Here is a 21,244-nt window from a genome sequence, read left to right as displayed (position 1 = left end):
TTAGATTCGTTTACTCAGTTAAAAAATATCATGTATTTATATAGAAAATACTCAATTTTTCAAGTTGGGTACTGGGCCCGCTAATTTTTTTTTCGATCTTTGGGTCAGGATCGGGTCATAAAATGTTGCTTAACCGGGTACCTGCTGATCCGATACCCGGTTATTATATATATATATATATATTAAATTTTTATTTCTAATTCCTAAATTATTTAATACTAACATTCTAAATTCCTAATTTCTTATATTTTGCAACCATAACATCCTAAATTCTTATTTTCTTAAATTATTTCACATTAACATTCTAAAATATTTTTTAAAATATTTATTTTAACTTCGAAACATTTGAAATTTAATTATAATTTTTTTTTAATTTTTAATATTTTTTCAATTATGTAATTTATTTTTTTAAAACATTTTGCGTAAATTATATATTATAGACCTTTAAATTTTAGAATTTTAGAATTTTTGTATATATTTTAAAAATAATATAATTTTAAAAAAATTATAATTCAAGTACCCGTAACCCGAAAATAATATAACTTTGTACCCTCTCCTAACTATAAAAAGAACAAGAAAAGTTATTATCAGATTATAATGGTCAGCGACTTACATTTAAGCGTGTAATGTGATATTAAAGACCTGTCAAAATTTTGATAATGTGAAGGTAACCTAATATACATGTGTTTCTTAGGTCAATTATAATAATTATTTGTGAATACGTTGCCTTGATTTTAAGTGTGAATATTAGCAACACTCATAATTTGCCATTTGTAAAAACTTCATTTTAAGGGTACAAATTTTTAAAATATAGTTTCCCTACAAATACAACTGTTAAAAATCTGTTAAAAATGATTACAAAACTCATAAATTTAACACCACCCATAAATTTAAATTTTTAAAGATGATTACAAGGTAATATCTGTTAAAAATCTTAATTATTAATAAAACATACACCCTACAAATACACTGTTTAAACTCAAATACTCTCTTCTACCACCGAGACCCCTCAATGAGTTTTCTTCTACTATCACCTTAAACTTTTATTTTCATAGCCCTTTTACATGTATTATTCATATTTATTATCAAGGATAATGCTCCCATACAAATGAAAAGTAATGGACAAATTAGTAATAGAATGGATCCCAACTCCTCACACAAACACATGAAAAAACAAAACAAAAAGAAAATGGAGATATTATAGGTGCAAACTAAACCAAAAGAACCAAATCCTACTATCCCAAGATCATATATTTAGAAGCTTCTCATGAATAAAACTGTCCATCGAGCAAAATGACACCCATTCGCTCGAGAGAGAAAAATGTAACCATGATATGTCCACACAAGTCAAACAATGTGTAGATAGGGTATCGAAAGAAAGATGTGACACAATGGAGAACATGCAATTGTGAAGAACAATTAACTTCATAACAGATGATAGTAAGGTGTCATTAGATAGACCAAAGTTTTTAAGGCAACAAATGCCTTTCGCACAGTCACCAGATATCCCATTTCAAAGTAATGGTAAAAAAACAAGAGGAAATTACGTGACAAAAAAGATTAGAGAAAGTCTTCGATGATCATGTATTAACCAGTGCTAACAAACTATATGCAATATAGCAATCATGAATCAAGGATCCACTGATATGCTTCTGAAAAAATAAAGAGGGCCCCCTCAATCCCATAACCATTGTCATAAACCAAAAATGTAGCAATGAACCAAAACCTACTAAACATATAACAGATGATGTGCGCATAAAAATGGTTGGTTGCTGCACACAATAGACCTGTCAACTGGAGAAATCAAGTGGGTCTTAGATTGGATATAATTTGCTTTAAAGGTTTCTCAAATCGGGTCATTAAATCATTTTGGGTTTTATCACTTCAAGTCTGGGTCATTTCCAGCTATTTGTTCAGATAATTTCAGATTTGGGACAGAATTCGGGTTGTTTCAAGTTTTTAAGCTTAGTTTAGGTTCGGATTGTTGATTATTATTGTAAAATCAAGCTGGATCAACTAACAAAGTTGTAATCCTATGGCAACAACAAAACACTCAAATTCCATGTGTTACATTGAATATCCAAAGGAATCAAACAAGTTCAACATTCATCATAACCATCTAAATTAACTTAAAAAATCCAAAAACTTACGATGAAGCAAAATTAAGAGGAAAAGGAAAAACAGGATATGATCTTAAAGTGTAATAAAGTTTACTCACTCCAAAGGAACATCAACATCACCATCATCGTTCTCCTACTGCAAATCCTTAGGATCTTTCCCATCAACCGTACAGCCAACGGAAACACAGGTGCCCAGAATCTCCTTCACCGTACCTCTCAAATCCTTAGCCATTGATCTAGGCCTCATTACCCTAGCAATCTCGATAACGTCATCGAGCGCGATGTTCCCGTTATGTTTGATGTTCTTGGTCTTCTTCCTATCCCTCTCCGGTTCCTTCAACGCCTTGATTACAAGAGCGGCCGCCGACGGAACCACTGTGACTTTGGCCTGGCGGTTCTGGACGGTAAGCTTGACGGTTACACGTAGTCCCTTCCAGTCCTTGGCGGTTTCTTTGGCGATATCTTCTCCGATCTTCTTGGGAGAGAGACCGAGAGGACCAATCTTAGGAGCGAGGGAACTAGCTGCTCCGACTTCGCCGCCGGTAACGCGGACGAACACGTCGACGACTTGCGTGGGATCAAACTTGGGCGGCATTTTGGGAGAAGAAATATGGCGGCGAGAGTTTTCAAAAAGTGTACACAGAAGAGAGAAAATAGCTAGGGTTTTCCCAGCTTAATATTTAACCTTAGGAAACATGAGAAACGGATGGATGCTTGTGTAATTTACTAATTTGAGAGACTACAATGGATTGGGTTCAAAAATTGATGAGGTTTTGGTTTTTGGGTCTCTTTTTTTTTAATAAAATGGGCTTTGAGCTCAACAATTTTGGACATCAAGCACCATAACTAGGGTTTTTTTCCCGAATGGGACAAATAGTTTTAATTAATTAGCCCAATAGGGCATATAAAAGTTTATTTAGGGATAGACGTCATTTGCTACGAGTTTTAATAAAAATATTTTTCATTCAAATTTTTATATCAATGTAATAAAATTTAATAAAAATTATATTTTTTTGAAACTCATCACCTCGACGTAACGGGTATGAATAAAAATGTTTTTTATTCAAATTTTTATCCCTATGTAATAAAAATTATATTTTATTGAAACTCATCACCTAGACGTAACGAGTTTGAATAAAAAATATTATTTTATTAAAACCCGTCACCTTGATGTGATGAATTTCTTGAACACCGAAACAAATGCCGTAGATCCCAAAATATACTTTTATATGCTCTATTAGACTAATTAATAAAACAGTTTACCTCATCTAGCCAAAAAAAAACCAATAACTAATAATCCCAAAAACTAATCACAAACCAGTTAGCCTAATCAATAAAATTGGTCGGCTACAACCAATTAAGCATATCATTAGTTATAATGACAACAAAAATGTATTTAATATTTTGATTTTTATCTTTTTAGAGTATTTTATTCAAATAAAAATTTATTAGTTAACAAACCACCGTGACTACATTACCTTAAAATAGAGGTTTTTTTTACCTTAAAATGAAATATTGGGACTAAAATACCCAAAAAAAGAATAAATACTAAAGGGACTAGTGGCTTCTAGCTCAGCTTCACTCTCCCGCTTGTGGCGTTGATGTGAGATTTCCATGTTAGCTATGGCCAAATTCAACGTATGATTTTCGGCTTGATATCTATCTAAATCATTGATAGTTGTATCACGCCTTTTCTCTGCAATCTGTAAATCATAAGAAAACTTATCCGCTCGGCCTTCATGCACCTTGCAATTCTTTCTCTACTGTTCGGCATCATTCTTCAATTTAGTGACCCCTGTTATCCACTCCTCTGGGACATTTCCTATGCCGGCAAATTCAAAGGCTTGGCTGATCCTTTGAAAACTATCCCGCACAACTTCCATCTCTCTGCTCAATCTATCATTCTCGCTCCTTAAATGACGAATCTGAGCTTCATATCTCGACAAACTATCTTCTTCTTGGATGTCCTCACTGATACCCTTATCTTTGAACACATTTGGCTCCACCTTAATTAAATAATACGTCACCAGACCCAGTCGACCTTTCATTTCGAACTCCAAAACTTCATGATCCAAAAGATGTTAGACTCGATGTTTGAAGGCAGTGTAATTCTCAATAGAATGTCCTTGAACCCCGACATGATATTCACAACAAACATTGACGTCATACCATCTTGGATACGGAGGCTGCAAAGGCTTCACATAATGCGGAGCTACTTCTCGGGCTTCTACTAGTGCATCATACAACTCCTTATATGATATTGGGATAGAATCAAAACGAGAGCCACCTTTCAGCTTGGGTTGAACTACAGTTTCAGGTTTTACTTCCCCCGATGTCTGGAGTAAACTATCAAATACCACCGAGTTCTGGTTGCATGGCTTCTTTTCATCCTTCTGCATTTTTGTAGTTACTACTATTTCTTTGGCTTTTTCAAACAGCTTGTTGATACGAACAATGATTGTGTGTGGTCTCTCATACTGGCTAGAATCAGCAGTCTCTAAATTAGTCTCTTGTATATTTGACACCTCAAGGTTGCTTCTGTCGAGCTCTGTTGTAGAAGTCTCTATTCCTTTGGACAAAGCATCTATCCAATCCATCATCCTGTACAGCTGCTCTTTTATCTCCTTTTGCTCTTCCTCAGCCATGCGATCTTCTGGTGCAAATCTTTCCACTATTCTCGAAGCTTTCTTAGGATGTCATTTATCGTCTGTGTTATGGCTTGCTTGAGCACGAAACCCTTTGTCCGTCATGAAAAACTTTTACTATGATGAACACTCGCAAATCAACACTTTTTAATTATGTCATGATCATGCAATACAAACAAAGAGAAAAAACAGCATAAAACAAGTTAGTATAAATAAGACATCAAAATGACCCAAAAGTAACAATAGCACAATGAATAAATTAATAATCATTATAAGAATGAAAATGCAAATGCATAAGGTGTTAATTCCAACAGTGACCACTATAGAACAACCTTCATTTAGACAACAAGATTTTATTACACCATGTAGTCAAAATAAACTTATGATTCTTCATTCCTTGAGTCATACTCTTCGTGGAATCTGACGTTACACCTCCAAAATTGTTTGCGTATTTTATCATCCTTGGTGACGCCGGACATCTCTAAATTGAATCTTGGGATCTCTATCTTCACTTTCAATGCAAAGTGGTCTTCATATCTTTGTGAAGGGTCTTCTCGTCCTTGGTATTAATGCATCTATCTCCTGAGGGAACATCTTCGGCCTCTGCTCATTTGAAAAAAGTCTTCGATCAACTTCAAACTTCATTCATCAGATGTCTTTTTTCATGGATCGATCTTCAATCAGTTTCAGATTTCTTCATTCATCAGATGTTCATCTTAATGAATCATTCTTCAATCAAGTTCAAATTTATTCATTCATAGGATGTCTTTCTTCATGGATCCTTTGAATGTCTCTAGATCTCCGAATTTTGAGTACCTGGTTTAAAATTTATTGCCTCATTATGAACAGCCTTTTTATTAGTCAATCACTTGCGAATTAACAACCTTTGAATGACATGAAGATGCAAATGCAATAAATCCAAAACAAAATAGACATAAAATAAAAAATGGGTTAGTACACATAATATAAACAACAAAATGATGAGTATCGTAACAAATAAAACCTACCTTCACATGCTGACTACCTAATCATGCTTAGTAGATCCTACCCAACATGATATCTACCCCTATGCTTTATTTGAATATTAAAACCCTAACCACATGATATCTAATTCAACCTAACCACATGATCTCTAGTTCGCATGCATATAGAAAAAACGAAAATAAATGACCCAAAAAGCTTTTCCTTATGTACACTCTTCACGGGACTATTAAGGTTCGGGTCAGGCTCGACCTAAGTTCAGGCTCTACATTCATTATATGCTGGGTTCGGTTCTAAAGTAATAGGTTCTTGAATTGTCCTTGCCGGTGCCCCCTTGGGCTGTCGAACCCTCAATCTTAGCCCATCACAGGCTTTAGGGATCGAGTTCAACTTCGAGGGAACACACCTCCTTATGTCTATGCGGAGGTGATTACCATCACGAGGACCATAAGGCGTGAGCTCCAAGAGCGATCCACTATCCCATGCGGATGTGAAAGCTACACGAGGGAGTAGTCTCTCACTCTTACTTAAATAGGAAGGAGCGGAGTTTTAGCTCATGTTATGCAAATGCAATTGTGCAGTGTGTGAGAAAAAATGAAAATAAAACAACACATATTAAACAAAACACTCAAAAGATCAATCATCTTTAAACACAATATTAATCTGAAACCATTAGCAAACATACCAGTACAACTATTTATTGGTTAATCAAATTCCGAACAAACAATATTAAAACCAAATAGGGGATCAAAATCCAAATTAGAACGAATTTATAACTTTCAATTGCAAAGACAATTAATTAATCGACTATAGGCCTGACTCTCTAAAACAGTCCCCAGCAGAGTCGCCAAGCTGTCGAAACGATTTTTAAAGGTGGAGGCGAGATTTTGAAAACTACGTCATTTTTAATTATTCTCTTAAGATTACAATTTTTAATTAAAAACAATGTGATTTCAGAAAATCTCTCGTTTTAAAAATTTGGGAATTCATTCACGATAAAAAAACACAAGTACGAAGAGTCGCCACCAATCTTTGATTAGGGTGTGATTGGGCACCCAAAAACGATGTCATTTTAAATAAAAATTAATTTTAATTAAAACAACAAATTTAGGTCCGCGTTACCAGAAAATGAGTTCGGGAGTAGGTTAAGCGTAGGGAAGGATTAACACCCCCACAGCGTCCTAAATCGGTACCTCGTTGATTAATTAATATCTTTGCAATGAAATTTACAAATTCGATTTATGATCCCCAATAAAACAACAACATACGAATTTTATTTTATTCAAAAGCACCAAAATTGATTAAGTTAAAATTACCAAGTTTTTAGAAAGATAAAGAATGTTTGATTATTTAAAAATATCGAGACTAGATCTTAAATAGTTATAACAACCTTTTCTCGATAAATTTAAATAGCCGAACATTTTTTTTCTTCCATTCCCAAATTTTAAAGTGATGGATCCATTTTTAGGTGTCACTAATGGGATACACTTTTGATTCAAAATCGTTAAAAATAGATATCTAATCAGTTAAGACAACACACTTAAAACAATTTTGAATTAAAAGGATATTACCCTTAATCAAATTATGTAATAACGTCGAGTTATGTACGTGAGTCTATCATGCAAAATATGCAAAAAGGATGTCATGTAAAAATTAATTAAACATGCGATTAAAATAAATGAGTAAATAAATCTAAAGCTAAAATCACTATTAAACAAAGATCACACAAAAAACCTATCAATGCATTACATGTACTAATATCAAAGTAAAACCAAGACCATTTATAAAACTAAAATGAAAATCGGGAAAATGCTATGCCAAATATGCAACATCACATAAACTTAAAATAACATACCCACATGACTAAAATGAGACATGCAAAAACTTTAAAGTCTAATATCTAAACAACAGAAATTAAACAAATCAACATTTAGGACGAAAATTAAATGAACATAAAATGAATAGACAGAATTAGAAACTTAAAAGACTTGATTCCAGGACTAAAACGTAGCATGCGGAAATTGAAGTTCTAATATCTAAATAACTTAAATAAACAAATCGATATTTATGACTAAAATTGAATGTGACTAAAATCAAGAGACAAAACTATAAACACATAATTCTTCGATTAGGGACTAAAATGCAAATAACTAAAATAAAGGGATTTAAAACGTAATTTTACCCTAAAGACACGGTGGCTAAACATAAATTAACCCTAAAGTTATAATATATATCCTAACTAAAATAATAAATCTAACCTAATTATAAACTACACAACCCAGCCGTATCATCATCTCCATTCTCCAACCCTCTCGGCCTCTCATCTCTCTTGCTCTCTACTTGCTTTCTTCAACTCTCCTTGCCACCGTGAAAAACCAGAAAACCCCACCCATGGCCTTCACCTCCCACCAGAAGTGGTGGCCAAGCGACATCAAAACGACACCCTAACCTCCTAAACTCGCTGATCTGAAATCCCAAACAAAAATTTAAAGAGCACTTGCAATTATCTTAGACTGTTACTCAAACCCAACAAGGAACTTGATGGATCTAAGCTCCGACGAGGAAACCGAAAAGAAAGGTAAACGCTAATCCATTTCACTTCTTCTTAAGTTAAGGTTTTTTTTTGCAAATAATGGTTATTTTGGTTTCTGTTGAATTTTGTTTACCCTGAATATTTGATCATTTTTCTGCTATCGATTTTTTTTCTAAATGAATCCAACACACACACGCTCAACATATACTGAAAATCGAAAGAAACTAGGAATACCTCAAAAATACTTTTATTGCTTTTGACAATGATAGGGAATTACACTGCTTGATTCGTGAATGCAAGAGGTATCGTTTACATACACTGTCTTGTTTTGTTGCTCTCTTGTGTTTCTCATCCCCTGTTTCTATTTAGATGATATCGTTTGTTGCTTGCTAATGGTCTCTATCCACAACTGAGAGTCTCCTTCTTTGTATTTTCCTTCACTGAAAAACCGAGCCTTACCCCCCGCTGATGCATGTTTTCTGTGTTCTCTCCTTGATGATGCGTTTTCTCCCCCTCCTTGCCTTGCTCGAATGATTCCTTTTTCTATCTTTTTCCACCGAATCATCTTTGTCCTCTTGTTGATTTTTCTTTATTATTTGGTGAAATATTAACAGGTTTAGGTATTGACTTTGGCTCAATTTTCTGCTGATTTTTGCTTTTGTTTGCTGTTGGGTGCAGATTTGTCAATGGCAGCGAAAATGGCTCAGCAATTGCTTGACTTTAGCTGGTATGCAGCAACTATTGGCTTGAGGTGGTGTCGGTCGTGTTGGGCTCCAACTATAGTTGTAATTGACTTGTGTTGAAACATTTTAATATTTCGATATAACAAATTAAGTTAAATGGATTTTAAGATTTTCCAAATGATTTTCTAAGTATATTCGATATAACTATTCGAATATCAAAACATTACTCCAAATATTTCAAAAATCATTTTTGATCCTTACTTAAGTGTAAAATTAAGTTTTAATCATAAAACAATTTCAAAATATTTTACAAAGTATTTCGAACCAATTCAAAGCCAAAAATTCCAGAATACTCAGAGGGAACCGATTCCCCCCCATAGGAGGAACCGATTCCCCCCTGAATGGTTTGGCTCCGAGATTTCCAGAATGCTCGGAGGGAACCGATTCCCCCCAAGGGGGTACCGATTCCCCCCTGTTCAACGGTCGAAATATTTGAATTTTACACTTAGGGAACCGATTCCCTATGATAGGGAACCGATTCCCCCCACTGTCCAAGCTGTTTTATTAAATGTTTTCACACTAAAACGGCTATAATATCTTCTCTAATTATCCCCAACGTTCAGAAGTGATTCAAGGTGTATTTAAGCAAGCTTAGAAGCCATTGATCAATAATAAGAAACATCAAGCAACTAGAATCAAGAGAGAATCAAAGAGAAAGCATCAAACCTCAAGTTTGAGCATTTCAAGCCCATTTTCATTCAATATTCATTTTGCTTTCAAGAACACTTTTTGTGCTCAATTGTATTCATCTTTGAGTGTTCTTTTCTTTGTTCTAGAATTGTGCAAACATCTTACCTTGTGAGGTTTTCTTGTAAGTTTGCAAATTTGTAATCTTCTCTTTGAGAAAAGAGTGTTCTCAAGAGTTGGGGTATACTCTTGAGGGAATTGTAAGGTTATCTCTTTGGCCTCAAAAGAAAGAACAAATTAGTGAATTTGTTGGAAAATCCTTAGTGTGGATAGCTAAGGTAGTGGACGTAGACTTTGTTTGAGAAAGTCGAACCACTGTAAATCGCTGTGCAATTGCTTTCAATTTTCTGCAAAAGCTTCCACAAAATTTTTATTGCCAATTCACCCCCCTCTTGGCCAATTTCGTCATTCGATTAACTCAACAACTTGTATACGGCTTGAGCTTCAGGCCTACATAAAATGTCATTTGTATTAATAATAATTATAATAATATATAATAAATATTTTTAATATTTTTCAAACCCGGTCAAAAACGGGTGTCTACAGATACTATAGTGATGATAAGAGCTAGAAGCCTTGTTTTGGTCAAGGGACCTGAGAAAAAGTTAGAGAATATGGGAACTTCTTAATAAAACATAATTGTGTGATAACATAAGATCATTATGAGGTAAGATTCCATAAGACTTATGCCTTATTTGATGCTTGGGAAACAATAAAGATGCTCGAGCTATTTGTGTGCAACTATCATGTAGTAAAGTTAGGGATTATCCGGATATATTCAATCTAGTACTTGAGCACTTAAAACACTAGTTGAACGTTGTGTTGATGTTATGTGACCCAGACACATTCTGAGTACTCTAGAGAAGTAGACTAGCCTGGTAAGGTGCTGATGTTATGTTAATTAGATCTAGCCTATGGTACTAGTGACATGATGATGCTATGTGACTCAGATCTCACTCAAGGTACCTTTATTAAGCAAATAGGGATGTAGGTTCTGTGATGCTATGGTGACCCCAAGTTACACCATGATGCTTACTTTTGTTTTGTGTTGAATGTACTCTATTGTTCTTGATTGTACCTGTAGCATGCTCATATGTTGAATACATGTAGTATAGCTATGTTATTTGTGTGGTATTGAGGTCGTAAGCTCAGCATTCGGAATATGTTCCTGTGCGTAGGTTCTTAGGTGTCAGTTCGAGAAGCTCGTCGTCAGATTGCAGATTTTCAGACTTGATCGATTTCAGAGTACGTCTTGAGTATTGTAGTGGGCATGTATCGTCATTTACCCTTGTGTAATGTTTGTTGTAAACTCTATTTAAACTTATGTATTTTAGATATACTCATAGGAACTCCCTTATTTTGCAAACTATTATATATTTGGATTATGATGTTTTTAATTATGGATGTGTTGAATGTTTTCAAAAAAATTGTTAGTCACTTCAATGGTTTTTGTAATATTCTAATCCTCCGGATTTCAAATTAGATTGGATTAGGGTGTTATAATAACTCGCCAAAAAAAGCCTATGACTATAAATAATGGTGTATTCGGTTTGGTTCGGTTCGTTTTCAAAAAAATATGAATTGAACCACACTTTGTGGGTTTTTAAAAATAAAAACCAAAACTGAAAACCGAAACCGAAACCAAAGTTTCGGTTTGGTTCAATTTGGTTTGATTATGCGTTTTTAACTGTTTATATATTATTTTTTAAACTCAACCTTTAAAAAAGGTAAATTTAAAGCTTAAATCGAATGTAAATATATACATTTAAATTTATAAAAAAATGTTATTAGTTTTAATATTTTATTTATTTAAATATGTCTTATAATAAATTCAAAATGAATGTGTTTTTGATACTTTTTTTTAAATTTGGTTGAAACGATTTTCATATGAAAAATTTTAAACTAAACCAAATTGTATACTTTTTTAAACCGAACCGAAATCGAATCGTATATTAAAAAAAACTCGAATCAAACTGGACTTCATAATCTAGTTCGAATCAACTTTTGGTTTTCTCGATTTCGTTACTTAACCCTAGCCATAAACAAATACTAAAGAATGTAGAGAAAGCAGTCAAGAGAAGAGAATACTATTTGATATGTGAAAAATAAGGATAAGAACACCTCCTTTTATATTAGAAAAGACGAAAATACAATTATTCATTTGAGATTGGATAGAGAATCTTAAGAACTCTATACACCACATAAAATTTTACGTGCGCAGATATGTTGAAGATATATATCAAAATGAACACAACGTAAAATTGTTTAATGGCAGCGACGCGTACATACGTGGTTCGGATCCATTTCTTACTTGATACGAGTAAAGAGAACAATTTGTATACAAATCCTTCATCAATGGGATACAGATAGCTTCTTTGCAATATATTATTTTTACCAATAATCCACTAATGCAAGAAGTAAGAACCCAGAAAGATTGAAACAAGAGAAAATAACAACACCAAAATTAGCCATTTTAATGCTATTATCCATTAGATTTGAATTAACACAAAGTGAGATGAATATTCTTTTTCTCCCGACAACTAAACAAACCATAAACGAATAAATTTATAACACGAGATTAATCTCAAATCTGTTTAAATTTCATGATAGTTTAACATTTAATTAAATATATTTGAGATGCTCGTAAGCGTTCTGGCAAAATGATTTATTTATGATTGATATTAATCCTTCATACTTATTTAAAAAATATCATTGAGTCTATTTTAATACAGACCACATGAAATCATTGAGAGCGATAGTAATTAAAATGATTGTTTAACTTTAGGTTAAATTGTGTGTTTAGTATTTAAACTATAAGTTTCGGTCTATTTTATTATCTAAACTTTTTAATTTTTTAAAATCATACATAATATTTAATTTTTATTTCATTTTAGTATAAGTCGTTAAAAATTAATGTGTTTAGTATCTAAAATATCATTTTTAGTATGATTTAGTACCTAAATTAAAAAAAATCAAAACTTAACATTAAGTTTTTAACATGCACTAAAATAAAATAAAAACTAAATTTTAGATATAATTTAAAAAATAAAAAATAAAAAATATTAAAAATATATCAAAAATAATAATTTATATATTAAACATGTAATTTAACCTTAATTTTAAGATGATTTGACGGGTTAATGGTGTTAATGGGTTGGTCATTCAATCCCGAGACACCCCGTTTGATCTTTGATTTATTATCTTTAACATAAAATTATACACTCGTCATTTAAAAAATCGAAAAACATATATCGGTGCTTTGGGGTTGGCCTTCCTCATCAACTTGAAGGCAGCTTAATAATTAGACGTGCTGTGGCCCATATGACAGCAATCACATCGACCTTTTTTCTCTGATGGGAAATGGGAACCTTATTTCAACATCAACTTATCTTATCCGGAAGCTAGCTTTAAATTAATTGCCTTTTATGGACATTTTTCACTATCACAATAATGCACAGCACGCACATATCTCTTTTTCTTAAAAAAAAATTAAAATATCATCCATACAAATTATTCGGATATTAATTTAAGTAAGGATGTACTTGTATTATACGTATTAATTTTTAATTCCAAACAAAATCGACGTGACAAATTCGTGTTGATTGATGTGTACAAGAAAGCAATGGCATTGCTGTAATTGAAAATACGATTCAAGGAAAACGACACTCATTAAGCAAGGATGAATTAAAATTCGAAGGAGCGAACTAAAATTTTAGGGGTAAAATAGGTTTTTAATAAAAATATATAAAAAAAATTTAAAATATATGATAATTTTAAATTTTAAGGGGTGATTGCCCCTACTTGTCCCTCTCGATCCATCTCTGCGGCCAACATTATACGAATATTAAAATCCACACAAAAGAACTAAAATATAAAATGAATTCGAAATTAAAAGTTTTGGATTATCAAAAAGAAAAATTAATATATGTATTTTTTATTTTTTTCAAAGAGAAATGAATATTATAATATTAAACACAATCATCATAAAAATAAAATAAATAATAGGGTTTTTGTTTCTTAGACATCCGAACAAGGTGCAATTATTGTTATTATAGTTATTATTACAAAGAAGGTTAATGTATTATTAGTCTATAATGTCGACATCCATGGCTAGCTATTAAACATTACCTGTTATCCATCACCCAAGCTCGCTACAGTATCACGTGATTATTGTTGATTTAGCTGTTCATTAAAATAATAACTATAAATTAAAGTTCGACCACTTGAAGCCTAATGTAAAAAAAAAAAATTAGCTGATCTTATCCCATGTGTAATGGGATAAGAGGAGATAGGATAGTAGGTTGTTCCTAATGTCAGGTTGAGAGCAGTTTCCGTGGGAGACCTCCGGCAGTTAAAATTATGAATTGTCTACCGTGGGACTCGATCTCACGTCCACAAGATTAAGAGTCTTGCGCTCTACCAACTGAGTTGGACGGACAATTCACTTGAAGCCTAATGTAAGCTGGTCATTATTTCATGATGTGTAACTTATGTACTGATATTTTTAGAACTAATATCAAATTGGGGTAAGATATAAAGATTATGGTTTAAACTTATTATTATTATGTTAATAAAAAATAAGAGTGACGACATGCTAAATATTTATATATTTTTTAATTATATGAATTCAAATATATAATTTCCTATTCGGAGGATCCTCGACGAACCACAACAAATGCACGAGGTAGCTCTTGTTTGGAGGATCAGCGGATTCTTCCATCTCTAGTGGAATACAATGGTTTCATATATTTATCGGGAAGCAAACGGCGTCACCGATACTCTAGCTCACTTAGGCTAAAATGCACTGATGGATCTATTGATGGTAGAGACCAGGTTCGATAACTATGGAGCATCCTAATTATTTAGGAAAAATATAAAATTTAGTTTAATATGTTTAGAAAAAATAAAAAAAATAGTGTATCCATTATTTTTTTATATTAAAATTTTTGAACTCCATTATTAAATTTTTAGATCTGTCGATAACATTGTATGTCTTCTCAACTCGGATGGGGTAAGATAAGAAATTGATCTATTCAACCACTGTTGCTACATATATATATTCTCTTCGTTACATAATTTATGTCTTACATTCATTATTCACATATTTTTAAGAAACATATTTGACTAAAGAAAAATACGAAAATATTCCTAAAATATAATTAATAGACACGACTGATTTATTTTAATAGATGTATAAGAGTGGGATATATAAATATAAAAAATATAAATATTATTGTTTGTTGATTATTTTTTAATATAATATTTTGAAGTATATAGTTTTGAAAATCAAAATAATTAAATTGGACGGAGTAAGTAAATCGTTTTCGAGTGCATACTTTCGAAGTGAAGTGGACGACATGAAAACGCAATCCCCTAAAATCATTGATTCCACGCAACACGGACCATATCTTTTCTCTTTATTTTAATTACTCAGAAAAATTATTCTAATCTCATCATCTCCCACTTTAAAGTTGTTTTTAATATATATTATAATCCAATAAATCCAACCTAATTTTTTGTTTTATTTTTTATTTTAGTGAGCCTAGAATATTAAACACCTGAAATGTCACTCTTGACCCTCATTAATAATCACAACAAATTATTTATAGTATTCTCTATGTTTTTTTTATACCTCTGTTTACTATTATATATATGGAAAATATAAGTATTATATAAAAATATTTATTAATTGTACCAAGAAAATATCTAACAATTTTTAAACTTTTATTTCTATAACAGTAATATGGGACCCTATTTTATGAAATAATAATTATTTGATCCCGCGCATATTTTGTATTCTTTTATGCCAAAATTCTATTTTCATCCCTATTTTAGAATCACGAATTCACTTCTAAGAATACTCTATATTAATCGACCTTTTTCAGTTTACACTTTACGAAATAAATCACCACCTTTTTCCTTTTAACAATATGAAAGAGATATATATTATTTTCAATGGAAAAAAGTGATTAAATTCGATTATTAATATTTAAGAGTTTAAAATATAAATTTTGTTTAAATAAAATTAGGGATGTGATTGGTAAAGCTTTTTAAAAGCACATTTAGGTAAAAAAAAACATTTTGATCGCAAAATCAATGTCAAAGGGTAAAAACTGTAAAAAAAAATGGTGGAAATGGTAAAAATTCAAAATAGCACTAAAACTTTGAAAATCTTCATTTCAATTCCTAAATCCACATCATCCATTACCCTTTGTTGTCAAAACCCTTATGAAACCGCGGCAGATCGATATACCCCGCAAACCCTATAATGAAAATTATGATCCCATACGATTCAGACGATCAAACGGAGACAACTACAACGACATATGACTAGGAGGATGTCAACGATTAAGTCGGCGAAGGTGGTTGTAGCCGAAAAGAGTAACAATATTGGGTTAGGGTTAGGATGTCAATTGGTGGCAACTACAACGATGTATGACTACGAGGATGGTAAGGACTATGTCGACGACGGTGGTTATAGTTGAAAAGGGCGACGATATTAGGTTAGGGTTAGGATGTGGAGATTTTAGGGATTTTGACTTTTTTGTAATTTAAGATAAATTAAGTTTTTTTAATAAATATAATAATATTTTTAATTTTAAAAAATAAATTTTAAATTTATCAGAATGTTTCACGTGTCGCTTAGGGAAGAACTTAACGTCTTTTACGGTCGGAACACCTAAAATGGTAACGTTTGTAACGGTAGGCATCAGGACAATTCAAAAAATAGTTTAGTCACCTATTTGTGAAAAGCGATATAGTTTAAGCATTTATTTTATAATTAAGCCAATATAAAAAATATGATTTCAAAATTGTTTTTAAAAATTAAATAAATTATATTCTTGAATTTTAGATAAAATAAGTATTATATATATCATTTTAAAAATGTATTAATTGATCAATGACCGAATCTTTTTAAATTGTTTAATGGTGTTAATGACTTGGATTAACGTATCACAAATTCACAATATAAAATAATTTCAGACTGAAGTACATGAACTAAATTTTTTTAACAGGTGAGAATAAAACCACTTAACCTTTTGTTATTGTTAACTAAACTCTATAATTTAGTTTTAAGAAAGATTCTTTAATTCTAATTCGACGTGATCAGAAAATATAGGTTATATTATTTGTTTATAATAAAATATACAAAAATAATCACAAAGTCGATTTATGTTTTCTACTAACATTATTGAGACATGTGTGGACTGCTAATATTTTTTTTTTAAAAAAGTTTTGAATTATTTATTTAATTTCACAAGCGAAACGTGAAGTTGAGCCGAGTTCAACGTTCAACACACCATCTTCAATCTCCCAATCCAAAAACTCTCTCTCTGGTTCAGGAAATGTCCAAAGGTCGGGCCAGCTGGCAATCCACAGAGAGAAATTTAGTGGGACCCACTCCACGTGCGACCCCGCTCGTTGCCTTAACGCTAAAAGACTGGACGCCACGTGTAAACTGCGGGCGATCCATTCTACACGTGTCGAATCATCGATCATCTAAAAGGGGACCACTTGTTTGTACTCTTTCCTAGAACCCGGTCGGGTGAACCCACTTATCCTTATCAACATTTCGATTCTTAAAGAAATAATTTAGTTTTATAGACAGTGCCAGAAAGTCAAATCCTCCAACGAATTATCCAGAGTTTATCCACTTTCAATTGTTTAATTAATAGAATATTTATGAAGATATAAATATTAAATTGTTGGATTAAAATCTTATCAATTCTATTTTTTCAGATTGAAATATGTACTCCACATGAAATTTAAATTTTTAGGATAAAATACACAAACATATCATGATTATAAGATATTATTTTATTATGTTTCATGACTATTAAAAGTGTTGTTTTGTTGAGTCTATCGACTATTAAAAGTTATAAAACGATCACCGACTATTTATTATATTTTAAACTTATCTTTTTTTATTAAAAATTGATAGTATTTTTGAGCTGAACGTTAGCCTACTGACCGTGATATAATAAAATTTAATCTCAGAATCTCCTACGACTATCATATCCTATTCGTCACGTTAACGTCCAGTTTAGACAACCAACAAATTTTAAACGAAAATGGATTAGTCTGAATCATAATGAATAGTCGAGTGAATATTTTGTAACTTTTAATAGTTGAATAACTTAATAAAGTAATATTCTATAGTTAGAGGATTCTTTTATAATATTTAATAATCAACCGACTTAATAAAATAATATTCTATAATCGATGAATAATTTATGTATTTTAACCAAATTTTTATTTATACAAATATTATTTTCCCATGTTGTTATGAATATATTTATATAATTATTATAATTTTAGAGAAAAAATAATTAACATCCAGTACTAGTGTATATGATGAGCAAATTCACTATAATTATTGCTAGATAAATAATTGTAGTCTTTTAAAATAAAAAGATGAAAAAAAATTAGTTATTCACTTCAAAATTTAATCATATTAAACTGTATCATTATCATAAAATAATTAATTCAAAAATTAAAATGCATCAATAACATTAAATAAACATGAAATCTAGAGAATCAGTTTTATTTTCCATTTTGATTTGGGAAGTCAGTAACGAGGAGGCCTACGTGGCATTTCCTTGAAAATTGCGGTGCGTTTCTGTAATTGTCTGAGCTGTATATTAAATTTATTTTTTTAATTTTAAATTGAGTAGCCAACCTTATCCATTATGGAAGGCAACCTTTATAAAAGCAGACAACCAAAGAGTAAACACAAAACCACACACCAAAAACAAAAAATCCCATAGAGAGAATACTTAAAAAGAGAAGAGGGGAATTGAAAGATTATCTTTTAAATCTGTTGATGGCGAGCAGCAAAAGCTATCACTCCAGACCCAACTGCCGATTCCTGTCGAGCGATCAACAACTACAAGCGGCGCTGAGTCACGACTCGGCGGCATTCGAGTTAGACGAGTGGGATATTTACAACAACGGTGTCTCCACTCGTCCCGCATCGCCTGAGTTTCGGTCCACAAGTCGAGTGGCGAAGAAGCCTTCGACGAAGCGCGGAGGAGGGGATTCTGTTATCGGGGGGGCGCCGGCGTCGCTTCCGGTCAGCATTCCGGACTGGTCGAAGATTTTGAAGGAAGAGTACCGTGACAATCGGAGGAGATCAGAGAGCGAAGAAAATGACGTGGAAGGAGATTATTGGTCGGAAGGAGGTGTTCGGGTTCCGCCTCACGAGTTTCTAGCGAAGCAAATGGCGTTGACTAGGATCGCACCCTTCTCGGTTCACGAAGGGATCGGGAGGACTTTGAAAGGAAGAGATCTGAGGAGGGTCAGAAATGCAATTTTTGAAAAAACAGGATTCCAAGATTAAACTAACAGGGAGTGAGAAATTTTAGAATCATCATATTTTTATTTTTATTAAAAAACATGTCCTTTTTTAATATATTTTCCTAAAAGTTTTTCTCCCTTTTTCCCTTTACGATATGATCAAGAGGATCATTTCCACTAGTGTACTTCTAACTTGGAGATATTCCAGAGAAATTTACCAAATTCATCATATATTTCAGGCAGTGTTCTTTCTTTTTCCTTTTTAATTTTAATCTATGAAATTGAAAAAAATGCATGGTCTGAGGCTTTGATGGGACTTTGGTAATAAATGGGAGAGATGGGCCGTCGGAATTAAATAATTGGTGGGGTTGTTGAAGGAAAAAATGAAGAAGATAAAAGTCCACAAATACAATCAGTTGATTAGAGGTGAATAAAATTTTACTCGAATTAATTTCGAGTCCTTATTTTATAATCTAAAATGTAACGTTAATGATGTTTTAGAAAATAAATATAGTTGGATGATTAAAGAAGAACTAAAGTGATAGTTAAATGATTATATGTGTAATTTAGAGGAGGCTACTTCATACGTTTGTTATATGAATCTCCAATTGATAATCGGTTCTCTAAGGAGATTAAACCCATACGAAAATCGAAAATTCTAAAATACAACTTTTTATATGCAATTAAAAAGGCACAAATCAGTTACAACTGAAAATTTTATCAAGAAAGTAATTTTTTTAGGTTGATAATAATAGCATTTTAAGTTGAAACTGAAAATGTTACATTCTTCGTAACAATTTTGATTGATTCGAAAATATTATAAATTTATATGATTTTTTAGGGTAAAAATAATAATATTTTTAATTAAAAACCGCATTAAATAAGTTGTGGTACAGCAGAATACATGTCCAAAGGTAGAGATTTTATATATTGTCCATTTTTAACGTTCTGGATCGCTTGCTAATTGCTATATTGAAGATCGTTGTTATTTTTCATTTCAAGTTTTACTTTTTGAGAACTACAATTTTTGCATACCATTTTGTTGGGGCCCAATGATTGAGAAACTCATTGAAATTGAAATTCTGAATTTCATTATGGGCTTTTGCTATAGAATGCATCTCTCTCTCTCTCTCTCTATATATATATATATATATATGTGCGTGTGTGAATCTTCCTATTGGCTTTGTTTATGCTTTTTCTTTTCACTTAACATTAGCACTAGTTCTGTTTCATTTATATGTTTACCATCATCATTTGTTGTCACCATGTCCATCATCATCAGATTTGAGGGCTTTGTTAATCATTTTGAATCTCAGATTTCATCGTGCCATTTTTGTTCCCTTTAGACGTTATTTTGCGTCTTTCTCATACTTGTTATGCGCTTCACCGAATGCATAATTAAGTATTTAACAGTCTTTTGGCTATGGGAATTACTTTGTCTGTTTATTTTGTTTTTCTGTGCTACCGAAAATCATTGAAGCCTCTTTGGAATTGTGTTGAAGTTAAATCATGTTCTTTTGTTTCCTTTCATGTGTCGGTTTATAGAATCTTTGTCTTCTTGAGTTGCTGCTTTGAAAGTGTTCAACATTCCTTGGTGGTTCTTGTAAACCTTTCCATGTTTGTTATCTTGTAGTACTTAAATATGCTATATGCTAATACTTGGTGGTTCATTTTGGTTCTATTCAACCTAGCTAGTCAATCTTCCATTGCTTCTGATACCCCTTATCAAGTACATGCTTGATGAATTTCAAAGGCTTTGAAATGTGTCCAATGATGTTGTTGCTTAGGGTAATTCATGCGTTCTCTTTATCTCTAAACACATGGACTGGTGTTCATGAAAATAATGAGCTTACCTACTGGGTATTATGTTTTCTTTGAATTACATCTTCCTTTTAAGCTGTTAACTTTTTTCGAGTAATCTTTGTGGTATCTTTTACCATATTTAGTATGTAGTCTTTGAAGGTCTAGTGTTTTGCTGAGCTGATGACATTGCTTGTTGCAAGATTGCAAGTATACTACTTTCTTTAACTTAAAAGAGTTAGATTTTTTCCATTACTAAATATTAATGTCCAAAGTTGTATGCTTGATTGATGGCTCCATTCTTATTTCCTTGGACCATTCCTCTGTCTTAATCGAAGTAAGGTTTCGATGGGATTATCGGAGCCAGAAGAGTGTTCAGGACTTAATTCTTCATTATTTCATCTTTCTTTTGTAATTAATGTAAAGGGTTTCTCCTAT

General features: G+C 32.1%; 2 protein-coding genes across 2 annotated transcripts; one reads left to right on the top strand and one right to left on the bottom strand.

Annotated features, from left to right (window-relative positions):
* Positions 1–2,193: 2,193 nt before the first annotated feature.
* On the bottom strand, positions 2,194–2,761 carry LOC120168985 (60S ribosomal protein L12-3). The gene has a single exon (XM_039177225.1). It carries the CDS (start codon positions 2,713–2,715, stop codon positions 2,254–2,256), a length of 462 nt encoding a protein of 153 aa, XP_039033156.1. The 5' UTR covers positions 2,716–2,761; the 3' UTR covers positions 2,194–2,253.
* A 15,696-nt stretch (positions 2,762–18,457) lies between these two features.
* LOC120168979 lies at positions 18,458–19,383 on the top strand. Its single transcript, XM_039177218.1, has one exon. It carries the CDS (start codon positions 18,534–18,536, stop codon positions 19,047–19,049), a length of 516 nt encoding a protein of 171 aa, XP_039033149.1. The 5' UTR covers positions 18,458–18,533; the 3' UTR covers positions 19,050–19,383.
* The last annotated feature ends 1,861 nt before the right edge of the window (positions 19,384–21,244 follow it).

The sequence above is a fragment of the Hibiscus syriacus genome, unplaced genomic scaffold (genome assembly GCF_006381635.1).
Source record: "Hibiscus syriacus cultivar Baekdansim isolate YM2019G1 unplaced genomic scaffold, ASM638163v2 tig00111743_pilon, whole genome shotgun sequence".
Lineage (NCBI taxonomy): Eukaryota > Viridiplantae > Streptophyta > Magnoliopsida > Malvales > Malvaceae > Hibiscus > Hibiscus syriacus.
This window is presented reverse-complemented; position numbering and strand designations above follow the sequence as displayed.